The sequence below is a fragment of the Hemiscyllium ocellatum genome, chromosome 8 (assembly GCF_020745735.1).
Source record: "Hemiscyllium ocellatum isolate sHemOce1 chromosome 8, sHemOce1.pat.X.cur, whole genome shotgun sequence".
Classification (NCBI taxonomy): domain Eukaryota; kingdom Metazoa; phylum Chordata; class Chondrichthyes; order Orectolobiformes; family Hemiscylliidae; genus Hemiscyllium; species Hemiscyllium ocellatum.
In genome coordinates this window covers 56,537,689-56,558,253 of record NC_083408.1, presented here as the reverse complement: position 1 = coordinate 56,558,253, position 20,565 = coordinate 56,537,689, and the positions used below count along the sequence as shown (strand labels likewise).

Genomic DNA, 20,565 nt, shown 5'->3' with positions numbered 1-20,565 from the left:
AGATGACCAAGTATTTTTGTGTGTGACATATGTCGGCTGTAAAACCTTTGTCTTCCATGCTTTAAAACGCACAGACATGCTGAAGCATGAAAATTCTATGAAGGGACAAAAAAATAAAATCAGACAACAGGTTTTGTAAGAAGTAAATTCATTTATGAAAATCTTCATTGTTTTGAACAAAGCACTGCATTTACAAATTATACATTGTTTGCTTACTTGCGCAAACAATTTTCTTCAGAAGTAAATTAATGTAATCCTACTTGTACATGATTAATTTAATTAGATGTTTTATATTTGTATTTTACAGCATAAAGAGAAACATACTTGGAAAATATTGGCTAAAGGAATATATTTTATTTTGCCCAATATTAAAATGAGCACTCCACTCAATGAAACTTTAGCCATTACATAAATCTCCATTTTTCTTCTATTGAACAAATCCAAATAGAATACAAGGAAATAAATCAGGTACCAATGTTATTCAATAATCTTGAAAGGTTAAAAATTCTGTTCCACTTCTCCCTGCCCACCCAAATCCCCAGCTCACAACAATAGGGAAAAGCTTATATTCTCAACTTTGAGACTTGCGAACAGTTTATTTAAGACATTTGCTTCAAAGATTATTAAATCCCATCATGCCTTTCATATTGCCAGTGGCACCTTGTTGGAACTGTCTCATCATTGTCTGTAGACCAGCCATACCACCTAGAGTAGAGCAAAGAACAATTAGTATATCCTAGTGACATCCTAGTGTATTTCTGATTGACTTGAACTCTTTTTATAACCTAACTCATACCAAGTCCCTTCATCTATCATCCTGTTCACTGGCCTACTTGGATTTATGTCCCAAAGAAAGCTGATTTTGTATTTCTTGATTTTCAAACATTTTCATGGTCTTGCTCCTTGCTATCTTTAGAAGTTCATCCAGCTCTACACCCCCTCAGTTCTAGCCTGTTTTGTATTCCATATTTTTACTGCCTCACCATTAACAGTGATGCCATCAAGCTTTGAAACTCTTCCTAAGCTTCTCTTCTATGTTACCATCTCCTCCTCCTTGATGCTCATTAATACCATACCTCACTGACCGAGCTTTTAGTCACTTTCCCTAAAATTTTCTCATGAAATTTGGTTTGATAATATCCTTATGAAGGATTTTGAAGTCTTTTACCATGATGAAAGATGTCTTCTGCAAGCAAGTTATTATTGTTGCCTTAGCGCATTTGTCTCTAAATATTAACAGACATGATTGGAATGGGAAAATGGGCATTATTATAGGCTGGGGATCCATTTAGCCCTTGAATGCACACCCAGTAGAGAAAATTGTGCCCTATTTGTAGCCAACTTACAATGTCCACCTAAATCAGTCTAAAATGTTCTTGATCATTCACCTTCCTTTTTCATTTTCTGATTATGTCTGCAGCTGTTTTTGTCATATTCTGTTTTACTGAATGAGAGTTTGAGGAAACTACAAGATGTGATGTGAACCTTTAGACTGCATTGGATTGCAGGCACTAGAAAGTAGCTTTAAGCAGCTCCTTTCCAAATGCAATTCAATTCAATAATGTGTCTCTCCCATCTCTGTAATTCCTTCGTTTTCCCCACCACTCACTCCTTCGCTTCACCATCTCACCATTTGGCCCAGTGGGTCTGCATGGCTCTTCATTATGTGCCTTCCCTACTTTCTGCCTACACCCTTGCACATTATTTCTATCTAAATAATCATCTCATGTCCTTTTGAATACATCAATTCAACCTGCCTCCACCACATTCTATACCCTAGCTACTTGCTGTATGAAAAAGCATTTCCTCATCATTTTAAACCTGTCCCCTCATGTTCTTGGTCTTTTTACAAGCAGGAACTGCTTCAATCCAATTGTTTTTGCCAGTTCTCTCATTACTTTGAAAACCTCTATCAAATCTAAACTCTACCATCTCTCTGAGGAGAACAGTCCCAACATCTACAGTCTACCTTCATAACTGAAGTTTTAATTCCGGGAATCATTCTTGTAAATTGCTTCTGCACTTTCTTCAAAGTTTCACATTGTTACTATAACGTGGAACCCACAACTACATTGACAATACTCCAGATCAGATCTGTTTTCTTGTTCAAGTTCAGGGTCACCTCTTTGCTCTATACCCCTAACAATAATGCAGAGGATACTGTGTTTTTTATTGACTGTTCTCTCCACCTGTCCTGCCACCTTCCATGATGTGCGCATGCATACATAGACACATATTCACTCCTGAACCCTTTGGAACTGTACCTGCTATTTTACATTGGTTGGAAGTGCAGCACCTCACACTCACACAACTTCATTTGTCAGCTCTCTGCAGCACCAACTTGTCATTGCTCTTCCAAAGTTCCACACTGACTTCCTTACAGTTAACATGTCTTCCAAGTTTAGTGTCAGCTGAAAAGTTTGAAATTGCTCCTTACACACCATGGTCCAGATCATTAGTATGTATCAAGAAATGTCCCCGTATCAACTCCTGGGAGCTTCAAGTCAAACCTTCCTCCAGTCTGAAAGATATCCACTTACCATTGCTATTTCCTATCACTCAGCTAATTTTACATCTATATAGTTACTATCCCTTTTAGAATATGATCTATAAATCTCAAGTCAAATCAGAACTGCTCATGCCTAGCCAATTTAGAAAAGAAACAACAAAGCATTTTACTTCAATAAACTATCTCAGTACCACCATTTCACCAGGACTTAGAGATAGGTAATAAATAATGCTCATCCAACCAGAAATACACTTACCCTGTGAAGGAATAAATAAATACAGAAGACTTTCAAAACGTGGCATTTGCAAAAGCAGTAAATTATGAACTGTAATTTTTAAATTACTGAAACTATACAGAGTAGAGAACTGAATTTTTAAAGAGACAATTCTAATAACCTGATAGCCAGATTGAAGTTTCCACCATGAAGCACATGATCAATCAAAAAACAGGACAGACAGGAAATAGTAGGCAAAAAATGTGACTGCACTTGACAATATACATTGTGAAGTTAAGAAGTGAATGAAACCAGAGTTAGATATATGACAGAGATACTTGCCCATATGATGAAGAACTCGTGGATCCATCATTTTAGCCATCTGCTGGTTGAGCTTGGCCATCTGAGATGGGTTGACATTTTTGGACATATCACCACCTGCACCACAGCAGACAGTATTTTTATATCAACTCACTTAAGTTACTTGAGTTATCAAATCGTATAGAACTTAAATAAATTGCACATAAACAGACTTGCTCCTTTAATGGTCTGAACTTGTTGTTTCCAGTTTTATACAATATTTAGCACACCCTTTTTTGATTGCATTTTGGACCTGTCAATTTTTAATTTGAAAATTCATTTGTTAAATGTGTGCATTACCGACAAGGCAAACATTTATTTGTCCATTGCTAATTTACTTTGAAGGTGGAGATGAGCTCGCCGTGATCCACATAAGTCCATCTGGAACAAGTAGAACGAGAGTAACGGAGTTCCAGATTTGGATTCAATGATAATGAAGGAAGAAGCTATCGCTGCAAATTTGAACACTGTACGATCTAAATAGAAGTTTGCAGCATCTGCTGGCCATTTTTGTTGAGATGGCAGAAAATACACTTTTGAGAGGTGCTGTCAAAGTAGTTCAGACATCTTGGATGTAGTACACATTGCTGTGTGGTGTTTGAGGGAACTAAATGTTGAGTATGATGGAAAGGGGTGTCCATGAAATGGATTATTTTGTCTGGGATAGTGTCAAACTCGAGTGTCATTAGACTGGACTCATTCAGACAAGAATAAAGTACTTCATACACTCCTGACTTGCACCTTGAAGATTTAGGACAGGCTTCGAGAGTGTCGAGTTGTTATTTGTTGCAGAATTCCAAGCCTCTAACCTGTCTTTTCATCTATATGTCCCAACCAGTTCAGTTTCTGCTCAATGGTAACCTACAGGATGTTTAATGGGAGAAATCACTGAAGTCACAGGAGATGGTTAGATTCCCTTTTGTTGGCAATGGTGATTACCTGCACAGGCATAACTTTCCATACTAGCCCAAGCCTGAACTTTGTCCAAGTCTTGTTGCTAATGGGTACAGACTGCTTCAGTACATCGTGCAATCATCTGTAAACACCCCCACATATGAGCTGTTGATTGAAGTAAGGTCACTGTTGAAGCAGAAGATGGTTGGACTTAGGATACTGCCTAAGGAACTCCTGCAGCATGCCCTGGGGATTTGATGATTGGCTTGAAGCAACCCCAATCGTGTTGCCCATGCTCCAACACTGACCTGAAAATGCTCATGCTTTGAAGGCTCAACACAGAAGACATTCATCATGCATTTCTGCAGTTTTATGGTGCTACAGAACATTTACATACCTTTGAAAAGACCTTTGATTCCTCCCATTTTTTTCACCATTTGAGCAAACTTTGTATATTGCGTCAGGAGTTCTTGAACATCTCTGGTTGTAACACCAGCTCCTCGAGCCACTCTTTGGATCCTTCCTGGCTGTTTACTGAAGAGTTTAGCACCATCTTTATTATCCAGTTCTGGGTGGGGGAGTGAAGAGCAGGTGTTAGTATCAGTGCAGTGATTAATCTAACTTAATGCAAAAATTATCAATGTGCTAACGGGCAGATACAACATGATGGTTCTAATCTCCCAGGAACTGAAATGCACAAGGAGGAGCTTGCATTTCCTGGGTAGAGGAGATTTAGTTCATCTGAGAAGCAAGTGAACAGAACAATTCTTCTCATCTTTGATGCACATATTGGGCAGTTTAAATCACATACAGGTATGCTCTGCTTTTCAGCTTTAAGATGGGCAGAAGTGCGCATTAATTAGGAAACTGTTCTGAATAATTTAACCCTTTACACTCTGACAACATTCTACAATACAGAGGAACCTCTATTACCCAAAGATCAGATTATCCGAAGGAGAACTCGAGGTCCCGATAGAAATAACACAAAGTTGTGTTTCCAATACTGATCGCGTCTTTTGTTTATAGTGATTAAAAGTGAACTTGGCTCCTGAAATGCTGCTGAGTCCAGGCACCATCTCCACATGACTGACCACCTGCCCCCTCTCTCTCCTCCTCTCCATATACTCTCCCTGGAGTTAAATCCCCTTTCCCCAAATAATCTGTTCAACATTGTCCTGTACAGGGCAAAGGTGGAAGCTGTCAAAATATTGCAGTAAAAAGTCGGGGGTGTGTGTATGTGCATGTGTGGGCACACGCACTATTTAGACAGTCATGCCCCAAAAGGCGGCAGCAGTAATCTTGTTGTTGGTGGCTCGTCCGGCTGCCCCAGAGAGGGGGCAGTGGGCAGTGTCGGACAGGGTTGGAGGCCAGGATTGGGGGTAGATGGAGGTGCGTGTTGGACAGGGTTGGGGGCGGGAGTGGATGGGGGGTGTTGTTGGACAGGGTTGGGGGAGCAGGCAGGAGGCAGTTGGGGGCCATGTTAGTCAGAGTTGGGGGTGGGGTTGGGGGGTGGCAGTAGGGATGGATGGGGGTGTGTTGGACGCGGTTGGGGGTGGGTGGAGGGGCAGTGTGGACGGGTTTGGGGACGGGGTAGGGAGTGATGGACACGGTTGGGAGCAGGCGGGGGGGGGTGTTGGGGGCAGATGGGGGTTGTGCTGGACGGGGGTTGGGGGCAGATGGGTGGTCATGTTGGATGGGGTTGTGGTATGGGTGGGGAGCAGTGTTGGACGACGCTGGGGGCGGGCAGGGGCTCGCGCACAGTGTACTGCTGCTTTGTCTCCTAAATGGGGGGCGGACTTTGCAGAAAACTCTGGGCCCCACAGGAAAGACATTGAATCAATTAACTGAATAATCAATTATCCAAATGAAATAATGCCTGTCCAGCTCTTTTGGATAATCGAGGCTCCTCTGTACACAGTGACCTGGAGTTCTCCTACCTGGAGTAGGGTACACAGGTACAAGAGCAAGTCATTTGTCCCTTCCACCTATCCTGCCATTCAATGTCCTCAATTAATGTTGTAGCTACATTCCTAACCATTGCAACACTACGTGAAATGACCAAGCATGACTTCCCATATGATTTCTTATTAAAGCCAGAGCCATATACCTGCAAATATCTCTGGCTTGGAAAAACTAACTTACTGGTTGAAATACTACATATTTGTATTCCTATATTTAGGTTAATATAAAATAAATCACCAAATACAGAAGAAATATCGGACAGTTAGCCACTTCATGAACTTTGCAAAAAAACTGGAAAGCAAAGTTGGAATGGCATGCATTTCTTAATGTTTCCAGTCATTAAAATAAATTTTGTTATAAATACAGAAGAAATAGCACATCAAAAAAAAACCTTAGACCACCTGCAGTATAATCAACTTGTTTAGAAATGTAATGACATGTCTGGAGCGGGCAGGACTTCAATCCAGGGCTGTTAACTCAGAAAAAGGATATTTCTTGCACCACAAGAACATGATCAGATGATCTCAACATTCTTTCAACTACCTGTTCAGAGATGTTATGGCACACCTTACATGAATCAATGTAAGATTCGGTCAATCCATTTTTTTAGAAATAGAATCAGTCTCAACTCTGGGGCACAGACAGCCTTATACAGGGCACCTCACGCCTTCAATGCACTATCTGGGCCAACATGGCACCGGTTGTTAAAGCTCACTTGAGAACCCAACTTTAAGATCTGGAATTTATTTATGAAAGAACTGAAATTAACATGGTCATTCTAACAGATGAGAGACTTAAATAATCCAGGTCTTTTTCAATGTATAATTTCAATTCCATCACACTGTAAACATTTGTTATAAATTCTGTTTCACAATCTTACACTCCACAATCACCTGAAGGAGCAGCGGTCTAAAGCTGGTGTTTCCAAATAAATCTGTTGGACTATAACCTAGTGTTGTGTGACTTTTGACTTGGTACACCCCAGCCCAACAGTGGCACCTCCAAATCAAAACATAATCATGACTTCACTGACATGGAAAGAAAACAACATTGACTCTGTTGCAGTTGACTTAGTCAGAGAGATGTACAGCCTGGAAACCCTGCAGTCCAATCCGCCCACACCAACCAGATATCCCAACCCAATCTAGTCGCACCTGCCAGCACCCAGCCCATATATCTCCAAACCCTTCCTATTCATATACTCATCCAGATGACTTTTAAATGTTGCAATTGCACTAGCCTTCACCACTTCCTCTGGCAGTGCATTCCATACACATACCACCCTCTGCATGAAGACATTACCCCATGGTCTCTTTTATATCTTTCCCCTCTCACTCTAAACCTATGCCCTCTAATTCTCGACTCACCTAGCCCAGGGAAAAGACTTTGCCTATTTATCCTATCCAAGCCCCTCATGATTTTGTAAATTCTCTATAAGGTCACCCCTCAGCCTCTGACACTCCAGGAAAAACCTCAGTCTGTTCAGCCTCTCCCTATAGCCCAAATCCTCCAACCCTGGCAACATCCTTGCAAGCCTGTTCTGAACCCTTTCAAGTTTCACCACTTCTTTCTGATACGAAGGGGACCAGAATTGCATGCAATATTCCAACAGTGGCCGAGCCAATGTCTTGTACAGCCACAAAATGACCTCCCAACTCCTGTATTCAACGCTCTGACCAATAAAGGAAAGCATATCCATTCACCGTCTTCACTATTCTGCCTACCTGTGACTCCACTGTCAAGGAGCAACAAACCTGCACTCTAAGGTCAGCAACACTCCTGAGGACCTTACCATTAAGTGTAGAAGCCCTGCTAAGATTTGCTTTCCAAAATGGAGCACGTCATCTTTATCTAAATTAAACTCCATCTGCCACTTATCAGCCCACTGGCCCATCTGATCAAGGTCCTGTTATACTCTGAGGTAACCTTCTTTGCTGTCCACTACATCTCCAATTTTGGTGTCATCTGGAAATTGACTAACCTGTACTTCTTATGCTCGCATCCAAATCATTTATATAAAATGATGAAAAGTAGTGGACCTAGCACCGATCCTTGTGGCACTCCATTGGTCACAGGTCTCCAGTCTGAAAAGCAACCTTTCACTACTACCCTCTATCTTCTACATTTCAGCCAGTTCTATATCCAAATGGCTAGTTCTCCCTGTATTACGCGAGATCAAACCTTGCTAACCAGTCTCCCATGGGGAAACCTCGTTGAACGCCTTACCCAAGTCCATATAGATCACATCTATCGCTCTGCCCTCATCAATCCCCTTTGTTACTACTTAAAAAAACTCAATCAAGTTTGTGAAACATGATTTCCCACGCACAAAGCCATGTTGACTATCCCTAATCAGTCCTTGCCTTTCCAAATGCGTGCACACCCTGTCCCTCAGCATTCCCTCCAACAACCTGCCCACCACCGATATCAGGCTCACTGGTCCATAGTCCCTTGGCTTGTCTTTACCGCCCTTCTTAAACAGTGGCACCACGTTAACCAACCGACAGTCTTCCAGAACCTCGCCTGTAACTATCAATGATACAAATATCTCAGTAAGTGGCCCAGCAATCAGTTCTCTGGCTTCCCACAGAGTTCTCAGGTACACCTGATCAGGTCCTAGGGATTTATCCACCTTTACCCGTTTCAAGACATCCAGCATCTATAATATGGACATTTTTCAAGATGTCACCGTCTATTCTCCTACATTCTATACCTTCCATGTCCTTTTCCACAGTAACCGCCACTGCAAAATATTCATTTAGTATCTCCCCCATTTCTTGTGGCTGCCTTGCTGATCTTTGAGGAGCCCTATTCTCTCCCTCATTACCCTTTTGTCCTTAATATATTTGTAAAAACTCTTTGGATTCTGCTTAACTCTATTTGCCAAAGCAATCTCATGTCCCTTTTTTGCCCTTGTGATTTCCTCTTAAGTATACTCCTACTGTCCTTATACTCTAAGAAGATTCACTCAATCTATCCTGTTGATACCCGACATATGCTTCCTTCTTTTTCTTAATCAAACCCTCAATTTCTTTAGTCATCCAGCATTCCCTATACCCAACATGAATATACAGTCTCTGGACTCTTGCTGTCTAATTTCTGAAGGCTTCCAATTTTCCAGCCATCCCTTTACCTGGGAACATCTGACCCCAATCAGCTTTTGAGAGTTCTTGCCTAATACCGTTAAAATTAGACTTCCTCCAATTTAGAACTTCAAATTTTTAGATCAGGTCCACCTTTTCCATCACTATTTTAAAATTAATAGAATTATGGTCGTTGACCTCAAAGTGCTCCCTCAATGACACCTCAGACACCTGCCCTGCTTTATTTCCCAAAAGTAGGTCAAGTTTTGCACCTTCTCTAGTAGGTGCATCCACATACTGAATCAGAGAATTTTCTTGTACACACTGAATAAATTTCTCTCCGTCTGAACCCTGAACACTATTGCAATCCCAATTTATGTTTGGAAAATGAAAATCCACTACCATAACCACCCTATTACCTGACAAATTTGTTTCTCAATTTCCCTCTGACTATTAGGAGGTCTATAATACAATCCCAATAAGGTGATCATCCCTTTCTTAATTCTCAGTTCCACCTAAATAACTTCCCTGGATATATTTCCAGGAATATCCTCCCTCAATACAGCTGTAATGCGATCCCTTATCAAAAACGCCACTCCTCTTCCTCTTTTGCCTCCCTTTCTATCCTTCCTGTGCCATTTGTATCCTGGAATATTAAGCTGCCAGTCCTGTCCATCCCTGAGCCATGTTTCTGTAATTGCTATGATATCCCAGTCCAATGTTCATAACCATGCCCTGAGTTCATCTGCCCTGCCTGTTAGGCCCCTTACATTGAAACAAATGCAGTTTAATTTTTTTAGTCCTACTTTGTTCTCTGCTTTGTCTCTGCCTGCCCTGACTGTTTGATTTGCTTCTGTTCTCAACTGTACCAAGTGAGGACTTAAAATCAATTTCTACTGAACTCAAATAAATATGTAAGATGGGGTCTGACCTCGATCCCATTTTAGCCTGCTTTCAAGTCGTACAGAAAATTGAAGGGCAATTTCATTGAGATTTTTAAGTGACAAAGAGTTTCTCCCAAACTTGTTCAAATCATTTACTTTGGTGGGGATTCAAAACAAAAAAATCTCATTTTAAAATCAGAGCCAGATAATTCAGGGACGTAGTCAGAGAATCCTTCTTCCCAAAAAATCCTCCCAAATGGCTGGAACCATTCCTTCCCTCCATTCTGTAGTAGAATTTAATTAGATAATGGCTAATATGCATCTTAACTCCAACTCCTTGCCTCATTTCTGTAATCTTAAAAATCCTTGAACAACCAAAAGAAACTAAGGCTACTTAATAACATAAGAGCCCATGTTGTTGGAGGTAGCATATGAGCATGGATAGAGGATTGGCTATCAAGAGAGGGAATTGGAAGAAGTGTGACATTTTCAGGACGGCACACCAACTAGTGCAGTGCCACAGGGATCAGTGCAGAGGCTATAATTATTAGCAATATACATGAATGACTTCTATTATGGAAGTGAATGCACTGTCACCAAGTTTATGCATGACAAAAACACCTAATATAGCTACAATGTAATAGCTAATATACATATTAAAGCCACCATACAACAGCTATATTAACTATAAATAGCTATTATAACAATTTAGCTGTAGCTAAATTGCAGCTGTAAATAGAGAGGAAAATTCAAGAAGACCTAGGTACCTTTGCAAACCAATCACTGAATGTAATTACTCAGGTACAGCAGGCAGTAAAATAAACAAATATGTCTTCACAGCAAGAGGATGTGAATACAAAAGTGGTGATGCCTTGTTGGAATTGTAGAGGAGCTTAGCGAGACCATATTCGGGAGATATGTACATAGTTTTGGTCTCCTTATCTGAGAAAGCATGTTCTGGCGATGAAGGGAGTGCAACAAATATTTACCAGATTGATTCCTGTGATGGCAGGGCTGATGTATGAAGAGAGACTGGATTAGTTCGGATAATATTCACTGGAGTTCAGAAAAATGAGAAGGGAATCTCAAAAACCTATGAAATTCAAACAGCCTTAGATATGGTAAATGGAGGAAAGATGCTCCTAATGACTGGGAAACTCAGAACCAAGGGTCACAATTTAAGGCTGACAGATAAACTATTTAGGACTAAGATGTAAAAAAAATCTTTACCCAGATACTGGTGAGTGTGTGAAATTCTGTCATAGAAAGCTGTTGAAAACAATATTTTGGCCTTAAGGAGTTAGACATAGTTCTTAGGGCTAAAGGGATCAATGGGTATGGGGAGAAAGCAAAAACAGTCTACAGAATTGGATGATAAGCCACGGTCATATTACATGGAGGACAAGTTGGCCTACTCCTGCTCCAAATCATCATGTTTCAAATGTAGAAAATGGATTGAAAGTGTCTCCAGGAACAAGTGGGAAAAATTTTCCAGGAAAAATTAAAGCAACATCTGATAAAAAGGGAGTGTTGGTCAGTAAATTGCAGTGTACAATAACGTGCATCAAATCAAACACATTCATTTAAAAGCAGTGCAGTCTCTAAACATACTTAACGTGGTAGTTATCCAATGTTGCCCAGTCTGGCTATCGTCTGGCATAGCTTTACAAATCATCTTTCTCAAGTCCAAAATAGCTGACTTCACACTTGCCCCAGTGAACTCCATCTGCTACAGTTTTGTCCATTCATTTACATATTACCAGCCCTTTGCAAATTTCTGTTCCTATCTGCTTTCATTTAACTTGTTGTTATCAGCACAGTTTGAATTACAGCAAGCCTTCGTCTATGTCATTTACAAACATTTAACATCATAATACAGATTGTGAAAGTACATGCTAAATATACTATCTCAAATTGAGTTCTTCCTATTCTCACAATTGCTGGTCTTCTACCTCCAAACCAACATTCTAACCAAAACAACAGCACTTAGAAGGGAAGCAACCTCTCACTTTTATTTGTCGTCTTTTTATGCGGAAATTTATTGAATGTTTTCAAGAAATCCATATAAGACATTTGCACAGACATTTATTTACCTGCATTAGTTACCTCAGACGAATTCACTTGCATTCAGTAGATGTAACTTAGACTTCATAAGCCTTTTGCGTTTCTCTCTGCTTATTTATCATTCTATTTCCAACAACTGGGCCAACATAGGACCTTAATAACAGATTTCTAAATAGCTCTTGAACAGCGTGACACTGGCAAGTTTCCCTAACAGAACAATTTGTGAACCTAGAGTATGATTCCTAAGATCACAGCAATTGCAACAATTTCTACTCCTTGCTATTGGATCCTAAATATTTGTCTGCTTTCAAAACATTTCTCAAACACCATTTAAAAGAATTGGATATCATTATTTCATCTTGTTATTTCATTTTTGGTGTTACCTTGTAACTCTTGTGTCTTACTAGCTCATTCTCTACAATGTATGCTATGCAAATGCACCTCTATTCCCAAGAGGACAACTTGCCACTCCTCCACTTTCTAGAACAGCGAGCCAATGAATCATATCCACCATCAATTTCCTTCAGCTGCCTGAACTTGATTTATTAAACAACACTGGCCTTCAGCAAACCAATATGAGTTCTCGTTATGCTTAACTACTCATGGAATACAGGAGATATTTTTCCTTAAGAGTCCTATGTTAGATACCTTCCTTATTTGCACATCCTGTAATCTCCAAACTCCAAATACATTAATACTCTATTGCGCTCTTCCTGCTCTTCCTTCATAACTGAAGAATTTCATCAACTGTTTCCAATTTCCACAATTGCCCTTACTTTCATTGACTTCTCAATCTCTAGTTTAGGGGATGAACTGCCAACCAATATTCACAATGAGATCACCAGTTCCCACAGTTATCTTGATCCCATTCCCTTTCATTCTGCTTTCTGCAAGGGGTCCATTCTACACGCCTGGTCCCCTTTGTCACATTCATCCAACGATACAAACTTCCATACAAGTTTTGTATTTTGACTTCACTTTTCCTCGAAAAGAATATTCTACTCCACTGCAGTTTTCAGAACATTCAACCAAGTCCAACAGTTGCCCCTACATGGCTCTGACCTCTTCCTCTGCATCCCAAAACCATAATAAACCTTCACTGACCTTGTGTTTTGATTTCACTTTCAGTCGAACAACTCCTCACATTTCTGCCACATCTAGAGTGATCTTCATAAAACATCAGCCTTCCTCTCTCAGCATTCCAGAGGGTCTATTCCCACTGACACTTACTGCTCCACCATTTGCTCCACTTAAATTCCAAAGCCACAGATTCCTTGTCATGCTGACAAAGTTTCCATCACTGGGAACAGCAATTTTTTTTTTTAAGGTGATGGCTTGGCAAAACATTTCCTTTCAGCCACAGGAATAACCACAATGTTACTTGCCTTTTAATTCTCTATGTGACATCAACCTTGCCCTCCTAAACTTTTCCAATGAAGGCTGAAGAACATAAGCTCATATTTCAAATGGCAACTTCAGTTTTGCTCATACAACATTTGAATTCAAAAGTTTCAGATCACAGTTGTCAACTCCCCGTTTTGAAGGAAAACAGGTAATAGTACTAAGCTTTCAGTTAGTAATTCCTAGTTTCCACTTGATCGGTGGACTTTCCAATTTCCCTTGCCTCTTCTCCAACCCAATTTCATTCCTGCTTACAAAGTTTATTGCCAGAATTTTGTTTTCATTTAGGACATTTGTCATTTAATTTAAACTCCCAATTACAGTGCAATCTGCATTCGTCATGTAGGCATCACGTTGCTCTTAATTACCTGAAATGTCTCTATAAACACATCGTATTGAAATGTCTCTATCAGCACATCGTCTTATCCTATCATTTGCAATCCCCTTCTTGCATAATATTTGCAACTAATAATACAATATTATCTGTATTCTTTTGCTATTCACGTGATTTGTTATCATACATGCTATAAGACAGGGTTAATATCAATTCCCGCATCCCTAGTTATCTGGTGTAATTATACACACTTACCCCTATTTGTACCACATACCTTCCTAGATACCTTTCACTATTTTTGTTGGACCATTTAAAACCATCCAAACTTGAAATCTCAAGATATGGCACTAGTTAAGAGACTAGACAAAAATCAAAATCCGGGCAATATTAACGTTAAGCTACAGATCAACCAGGATGTAACTTTGTTTTTTTTTTAAAGATAATATTGGTGGCACTTGCAATGCCAGCACTCGTCCATTCCGAATTCCTCTGAATTAAGGGTCTTTCTACATTAGTTCTGAGGGCAGTTAAAAGTCAACCACGCTACTAAGAACTTGGAGGTAGGCCAAACCAGGTAAGGATGGCAAACTGGTAGAACAAGGTTGAAATGCTAAATGGACAACGTTGATTTGGTTCAGGACTTTTCTTAAATATTAACCTCCCTTTTTCCACACACTGGTTTGACAAATCCCTGAAGTTATTTTCAATAAATTCAATTATTTTTGCATTTAAAAGTGATGGTAAAAGAAAATGAAAAAGTGCAGTTTCAAATTTAGTGTCAAGGAATGTTCCAAAACATTTCAAAGCACTGAACCAAGAAGTTGGGGGGGGGAAAACAAAAATAGGAATTTGATGGCCTTACTTCCCATGCAACTGCACTACAGTTTATACAGGTCGAGATACAGAAGTGTTTGTGAAATGTTGTAGGTAATGGAGAACAAACCCATAAAACATTATAGTTGAGATGGAGATAACAAAAGTTTTATACGGTTACAACTGAAGTAAAAACAAAGGTTCAACTGAAGGGATTTCTTTTAGAAAGTAGATGCAAATTGTGCAAATGTTTATATCCCTTCTAAAGTTCTCAATTTTAGCACATTTCATGTGGATTAGAATTCATTTCACAATTTATGGAAATAGAAAAACAGGGAATTCCAGAGGGATCAAGTGAAAGCATTTTTATGATGGGAAATTTCAAGCTCGGCTCAGTACTGAGGAGAATGCCAATAGTGACAACACAAAAAGAAACTTCAGGTCCAACAAGTAATTCAGAACTGAAGCTAGGTAGGTAACCAAAGGGTGAAAATTATCATCATGAGACAGTACCTAGATAAGGAAGAGGAACCAATCTTTGAAAGCAATAGTTTCAGAATGTGATTGCCACATACTACCTAACAAAACAGGCAACATAACAGAATCAGGCAAAAGTTGCTCTTTGAGGTTAAATGGAGAAAAGAACGGTATTGTCAACCATATGGACCAGATCAAGGAAGAAAAAAAGATATGCACCATGGACTCTCAGACATCATCTCTTTACTCGGTAAAAGCATTAAGTGAAAAGACAAAAGTTGGAAATTAGTTTAAAAATTCATGGATAAGTAAGGCAGAAAAAGAGCGTTCAGAAAATGGAAACAGATACTTTTGTTTAATATAAGTATTTGCAACAACTATCAAGTAATCATTTTGAAACAAAAGTACAGGACAAACATTTAAGTTTGAGTACTGTACTGATCAAAATACCTTGGTCATTCATACTGTCCATTATGGTCATTAGTTTCTTGAGCCTTGCCATAGATTCTTGCTCATTACCTTTGCTCATGAAATCAGTTCCAAAGCCTGGAATCATACCCTTAAATCATAAAAGCATGAATGTCATTAAACAATGGAAAAAAATTCACTGTCGAAAAATAATGTCCTTGGCTGCTTCAAAATTTATCAGGGATCATTGAAATTTATACCAGAACCAAAATTATTCAAGTCATAAAGAGATGTATGCAGTTACACAACACAAAGCCATTTTCAGTACAAGGAAAGTTTTTACTTATTTTGGAAATGCTTACGTGTGTTTTATATAGCCCATTTAAAGATGTTTAGTAAGAGTGCCTGTTTAACAAGTCCCACCAAATTTCATTTCACCTACTTACAATGTAGTAAATATTTGAAACGCACCATTATTTGACTAAAAGGCCCCATCTTCATAATGTTTTGAAACTGTTCATACATATCTCGGAGTGTGAATTGACCTATGAAACAAACAGCAATATATTGAAAATATCTATTTCAAATTCTGATCTTTAAAAGCCCATCATAAAGTAATGCTCACCATGTTTAAGTTTGTCTATTAATTCTTCATTATCATCCAATTTCAGCTCATTTACCTTGTCTATTAAACCTTCAATATCACCCATGCCTGAAATACAGAAAACTACAGTTTTAGTGCATTCTACATTATTCACAAATATATACAATACAATTATTGGAAAACGTACCAAGTAGTTTGCTAATGAAGGGCTGTGTTTTGAACGGTTCAAAATCATCTATATGCTCTCCAGTACCAATAAAAATTATTGGACTTTTGGTGGCAGCCACTCTGTAACAAAATATGAAACTTTAGCACTTGGTTGCTTTGCACTCTTTTTCTTGCAGGTGTCAGGCAGCTTTTAATTCAACAAAACAACAGGCAAGATAATCACACAACTTCCATTTAGCTCCACATTTATTTAATATTTTTGCCCAAAACTTAACTACTATTAGGAGATATTTTGTTTCATGTTTGCTGCAGTTTACAAGGCAAAGGTTCCCAGTGTAATCAGTTTCCTGATATAGCTGCTTTAAAAGAAAAACCTTGATAATCTTCAGACATTTGTCAAGTTTTTCTTTTTTGAAGAATAGCATTGCTAAAAGCCACAAATTATATTCCAACATTTAAGCAGAGTCAACAACCCGACTGCAATCAGATGAATTGCAATGCTCATTCACAAAGTTTCTAATTCAGTTCATTTTGTCACAGTTATGTTGGGACAAGATAACCAATAACAAGCTTTGGGACAAGGAAAGGCTTTCAAATAATAAAACTTCACTCAAGATAAAAATATGCAACACAATTCAACTGATAAATTCAAAACATCTTACTGCAAAAAAAAATTGTACTTTTACATTAATGGCTTTTGATAAATCTTTAATTTGAGCATAGTTTTCAGTTAGAGGGGACAAAATAAATCCACAGATTAAAATTTTAAAGGCATTTTGAGTGACGCATAAAAAGCCACTTGGTAAACAGAGTATGTAATTACACGATGGGAAACTTGCAGATGTTTATTATTTATCAACTTAAAAGTTCTTTAGGGGAAACCATCACAAAATGGGTACAACAAAACTAGGGTTTTTTTTTTAAAGTAGACATTTTCCTATGGTTTTTAAACAAGTTTATTGACTGCATGTACATTTCTTAGTTCAAGTATTCACTTTTGTTCAATTGTGCTTCACTTGAAGACTACGCTTTTTGTTGTCCCATGATACTGCACCAAGACTATAAATAATGTAACCTTGTATGACAATTAACGAGATAGTGGACGCACTGGTCAAAATATTTCAGAACTAACTGAATTCTGGGAGTGTGACAGTGATCTAGAGAACTACTTAGATTATACCGCGCTCAAGAGGGGAAGGAGACAAAGAAAGTAATGAAGCCAGGTAAACTAACATTTGCCATTAAGAAAGTGCGAGCCCATTATTTAAAAAAAGCACATTCTGAAAAGCTTAACACAATCAAAGAGTAAACATTGCTTGTGAAGTGGAAATTCTTGACAAAACGTTAGAATTTTTTGAGGAGATAACAAGCAGAGTTGATAAGTGGGAATGAGAAGATGTAGTGCATTTGGATTTTTAAAAGGCATTCAATAAAGGTGCTGCAAAGATTTTGTGCAAGTTAGGAGCTCAACAGTATTAGGGGTAACACATTAGCATGGATTGAGGATTGCTTAATACAGGAAAGACAATTGGGTTTAATGGGTCTGCTTTAGCTTGCAAAGATGTAACTAGTGGAGGATCACATAACAGTTAAGGGTGTCAATTATTTATTATGCATGTGTAATGTGAACAGAGCAAATATTAAAATTTGATGACGATACAAACCAAATGGAAGGATACGTTACAATGAGAACATAAGGAATTTAAGGGATACAGATAGCTTGGGTGAGTGTGCAAGAACTTGGCAAATGGAATTTAATGTAGGAAAGTGGCAGGTTCGTTGGGAACAATCAAAAGGTGGATGACGATTTAAATGAAGAGTCTTCAACAACTGAGGGGTTTGGGTAAGGTGCATGAAATACAAAAAAAGATCAGCATGCAGAGCAGCTGCTAATCAAGGTGGTAATCTTTTGTCTACGTTGCTAGGGGGCTAGAGTTTAAAAACACCGAAGTTTTGTTACAATTCTGTGGGATGTTGGGGAGGCCACACCTGGAGAACTCTGTACAGTTTTGGTTGTTGTAGGAGGATGAACATTCTGGCACTGGAGGCATTTCAAAATAAATTCGATCAACTGATTCTTTGTTGAAGGAGCTGGGTTATGAAGACAGCTGAAGTGTTTAGTCTTTGTTCATTAGTTTTGAAGAAGGAGGGTAACCTTATTGAAAGATATAAGATTACATTGAGAAGGCGCTTTCACTCGTGGAGGAATCTCAAAGTGGGGGAGATTTCTTCACCCAGTGGATCATGAATATCTAAAAGTATCTCCACCAGATGGCTGTGGAGGCTAGACCATTGAAAGTATTTAAAAGGTCGGTGCATTTTTGAATTATGAGGGCTATGATGAACTGACAAAGAGAAGTTGAGGCCTGGAGCAGATCAGCCATGATCTCGTTGAATGATGTTGCAGATTCAAGGGACCAAACAGCCGCCTCCTGCTCCTATTTATGTTACCTTCTAATACTAAATACTGCTCCCCAGTCACATAAAAAACAATAGGGAGAAAATGCTGGGACAAACCAATCAGGATTTAAAACCCACATGAACCTTGCTCCATATCAGAAACCGAATTCCATACACCCTAATATTTTTATGCAGTACCTTGTCAAAAGCTCTCCTCGTCCTTCATGACCCACATTTGTTATATTTTCCCATCAGCCATGTTTGCCAGCTCTTAATGCAACTCTCATCAGGTTTATCAAGTATAACTTTCTGTCCTGAAATATGCATAAATTGCTTCTAACTAAATTTCCTTGGTATACATAGCTAATAATTTTGTCTTTAAGACACAAATTTTTCCCTAACTGGACTGCGGTTATACAGATTCCCCACACCCATTTTCTGAAAGTGGTTATAACATTCAGCACTCTTCAATCTAAATGAAACTTATGTATTTTCACCAGTATTTCATAAGCAATCACGCAGGACTTCATGGTTGACTTCAGCTAGCTCATTTTTTTAAGTTTATTTTTTTGAAATCTCCATTTCCTCATTGTAACTTGAAATCAGTTCACAGTTTAACTCTTTGCCAGTATTATTCTTTGATTCAAACTCCTTGTTAAACATCAGCAGTTTTCAAATTATACCACACACACACTTTCTTCAGAGCTCCCCTTCAGAATTTTCTTACAATTTGGAAAAATATTCTGGATTCTATCTTTTCTCAGATTATGGGACTATGCTCTTCCCTCAGTGATTGCTTGTTGGAACGATTATATCAATTGCTTCATATGTTCTTTCGGCTTTAGTTTGTTTGTATTATTATTTGAGCGTTGAGCGATTAGTTCCTTCATTTAAATTCAATTCTTGATCTGTAGCTGTGTATTAATTCCTCCTTCACCTCAGCCAACTCGTTCTGTCTTTATGAAATTAGGTCTACTAGAATCTGGCACTCTTGTCATTGTGGTATAATTTTCCTTTACTACTGGGATTTTTTTGGGATGCAGGGATGACTGGCATGGTCAGCATTTATTCCCTAATCATCCCTGTGAGGGTGGTAGTAAGGCACTCTCGAGAACTGCGATGGCCCCATATCATTACATATGTAATGACCAAGAACAGATAAAAACAAATAAACAAGACTTCAAATTCTGACAGTAAAACAAATACTATTTGGTTGTTAACTTATACTCAACTACAGAAAAGCTTTTCCTATTAAGTTTTAACAAGAACAAAAATATAATCCCACGGCTATGCTTAATTTTGTTTCTTTAGTGGGCATTTCCATTCTCTTTAAAACCAGCCCAAAGCTCTATGGTTTTCAATGTCCTGAGTACATTTTCCTTTCCTAGTCAAGTAATTTCACGATAGAGGTAACATTGGAGAATATTCTCTCGAACATAAAAAAGGTGTTGAAATCCTCACAGACTAATCGTGAGCTCCCACAAAAGTTGTGCACAAGAAATAATAAAGACAACGTTTTCACTGTTTGAGATGCAGGCCTTCGTTTCTCTACTCCCCTTCCGAACCGAGGATCTTGCTGACTGACCTGTCTTAAGAGGGTCACTACGATCTTAAGAAACTTCCATTACAATATCTCAACGGCTTTTCTTTTGATTTTCTTTTCCTAAAGCTCATTCCCATGCCAATATGAATCACATGGGACTTGCATCCAAGTAGAAAACCAAACTGGCAATCCTCTAGACCCCAAAATCATTTTGCATCGGAGACAAGACATGTTAATACTTCCCTGACAGACCTGGAGACTAACAGTCCACCAGCAACCACAGTGATGCTCTTACCATTGTCTACAAGTGTGAAAACTTGCATTCCTTTCTGGTAAAAGAACCCAGCACCACCCCTCTTTAACAACCAAGTTACCCAAGATTGCTGTCAGGCAGAATTCAGAATCAATCACACGAATCCATCATTGCTTCCTTTTATGCTATCATAA

The 20,565-nt window shown here is 38.8% G+C and overlaps 1 protein-coding gene across 2 annotated transcripts in view; it reads right to left on the bottom strand.

Annotated features, from left to right (window-relative positions):
- Nucleotides 1–201: 201 nt before the first annotated feature.
- Nucleotides 202–20,565, bottom strand: part of srp54 (signal recognition particle 54) — a 39,074-nt gene continuing 18,710 nt past the window's right edge. For both annotated transcript variants that reach the window (XM_060829057.1, XM_060829058.1), the window contains exons 11-17: nt 16,195–16,295; nt 16,029–16,115; nt 15,875–15,948; nt 15,446–15,554; nt 4,375–4,545; nt 3,066–3,161; nt 202–705 (exon numbers count right to left, since the gene is read on the bottom strand). In XM_060829057.1, the coding sequence (XP_060685040.1) occupies nt 614–705; nt 3,066–3,161; nt 4,375–4,545; nt 15,446–15,554; nt 15,875–15,948; nt 16,029–16,115; nt 16,195–16,295 (730 nt within the window). In that variant the 3' untranslated portion in view covers nt 202–613. The remainder of the gene's footprint in view (nt 706–3,065; nt 3,162–4,374; nt 4,546–15,445; nt 15,555–15,874; nt 15,949–16,028; nt 16,116–16,194; nt 16,296–20,565) is intronic.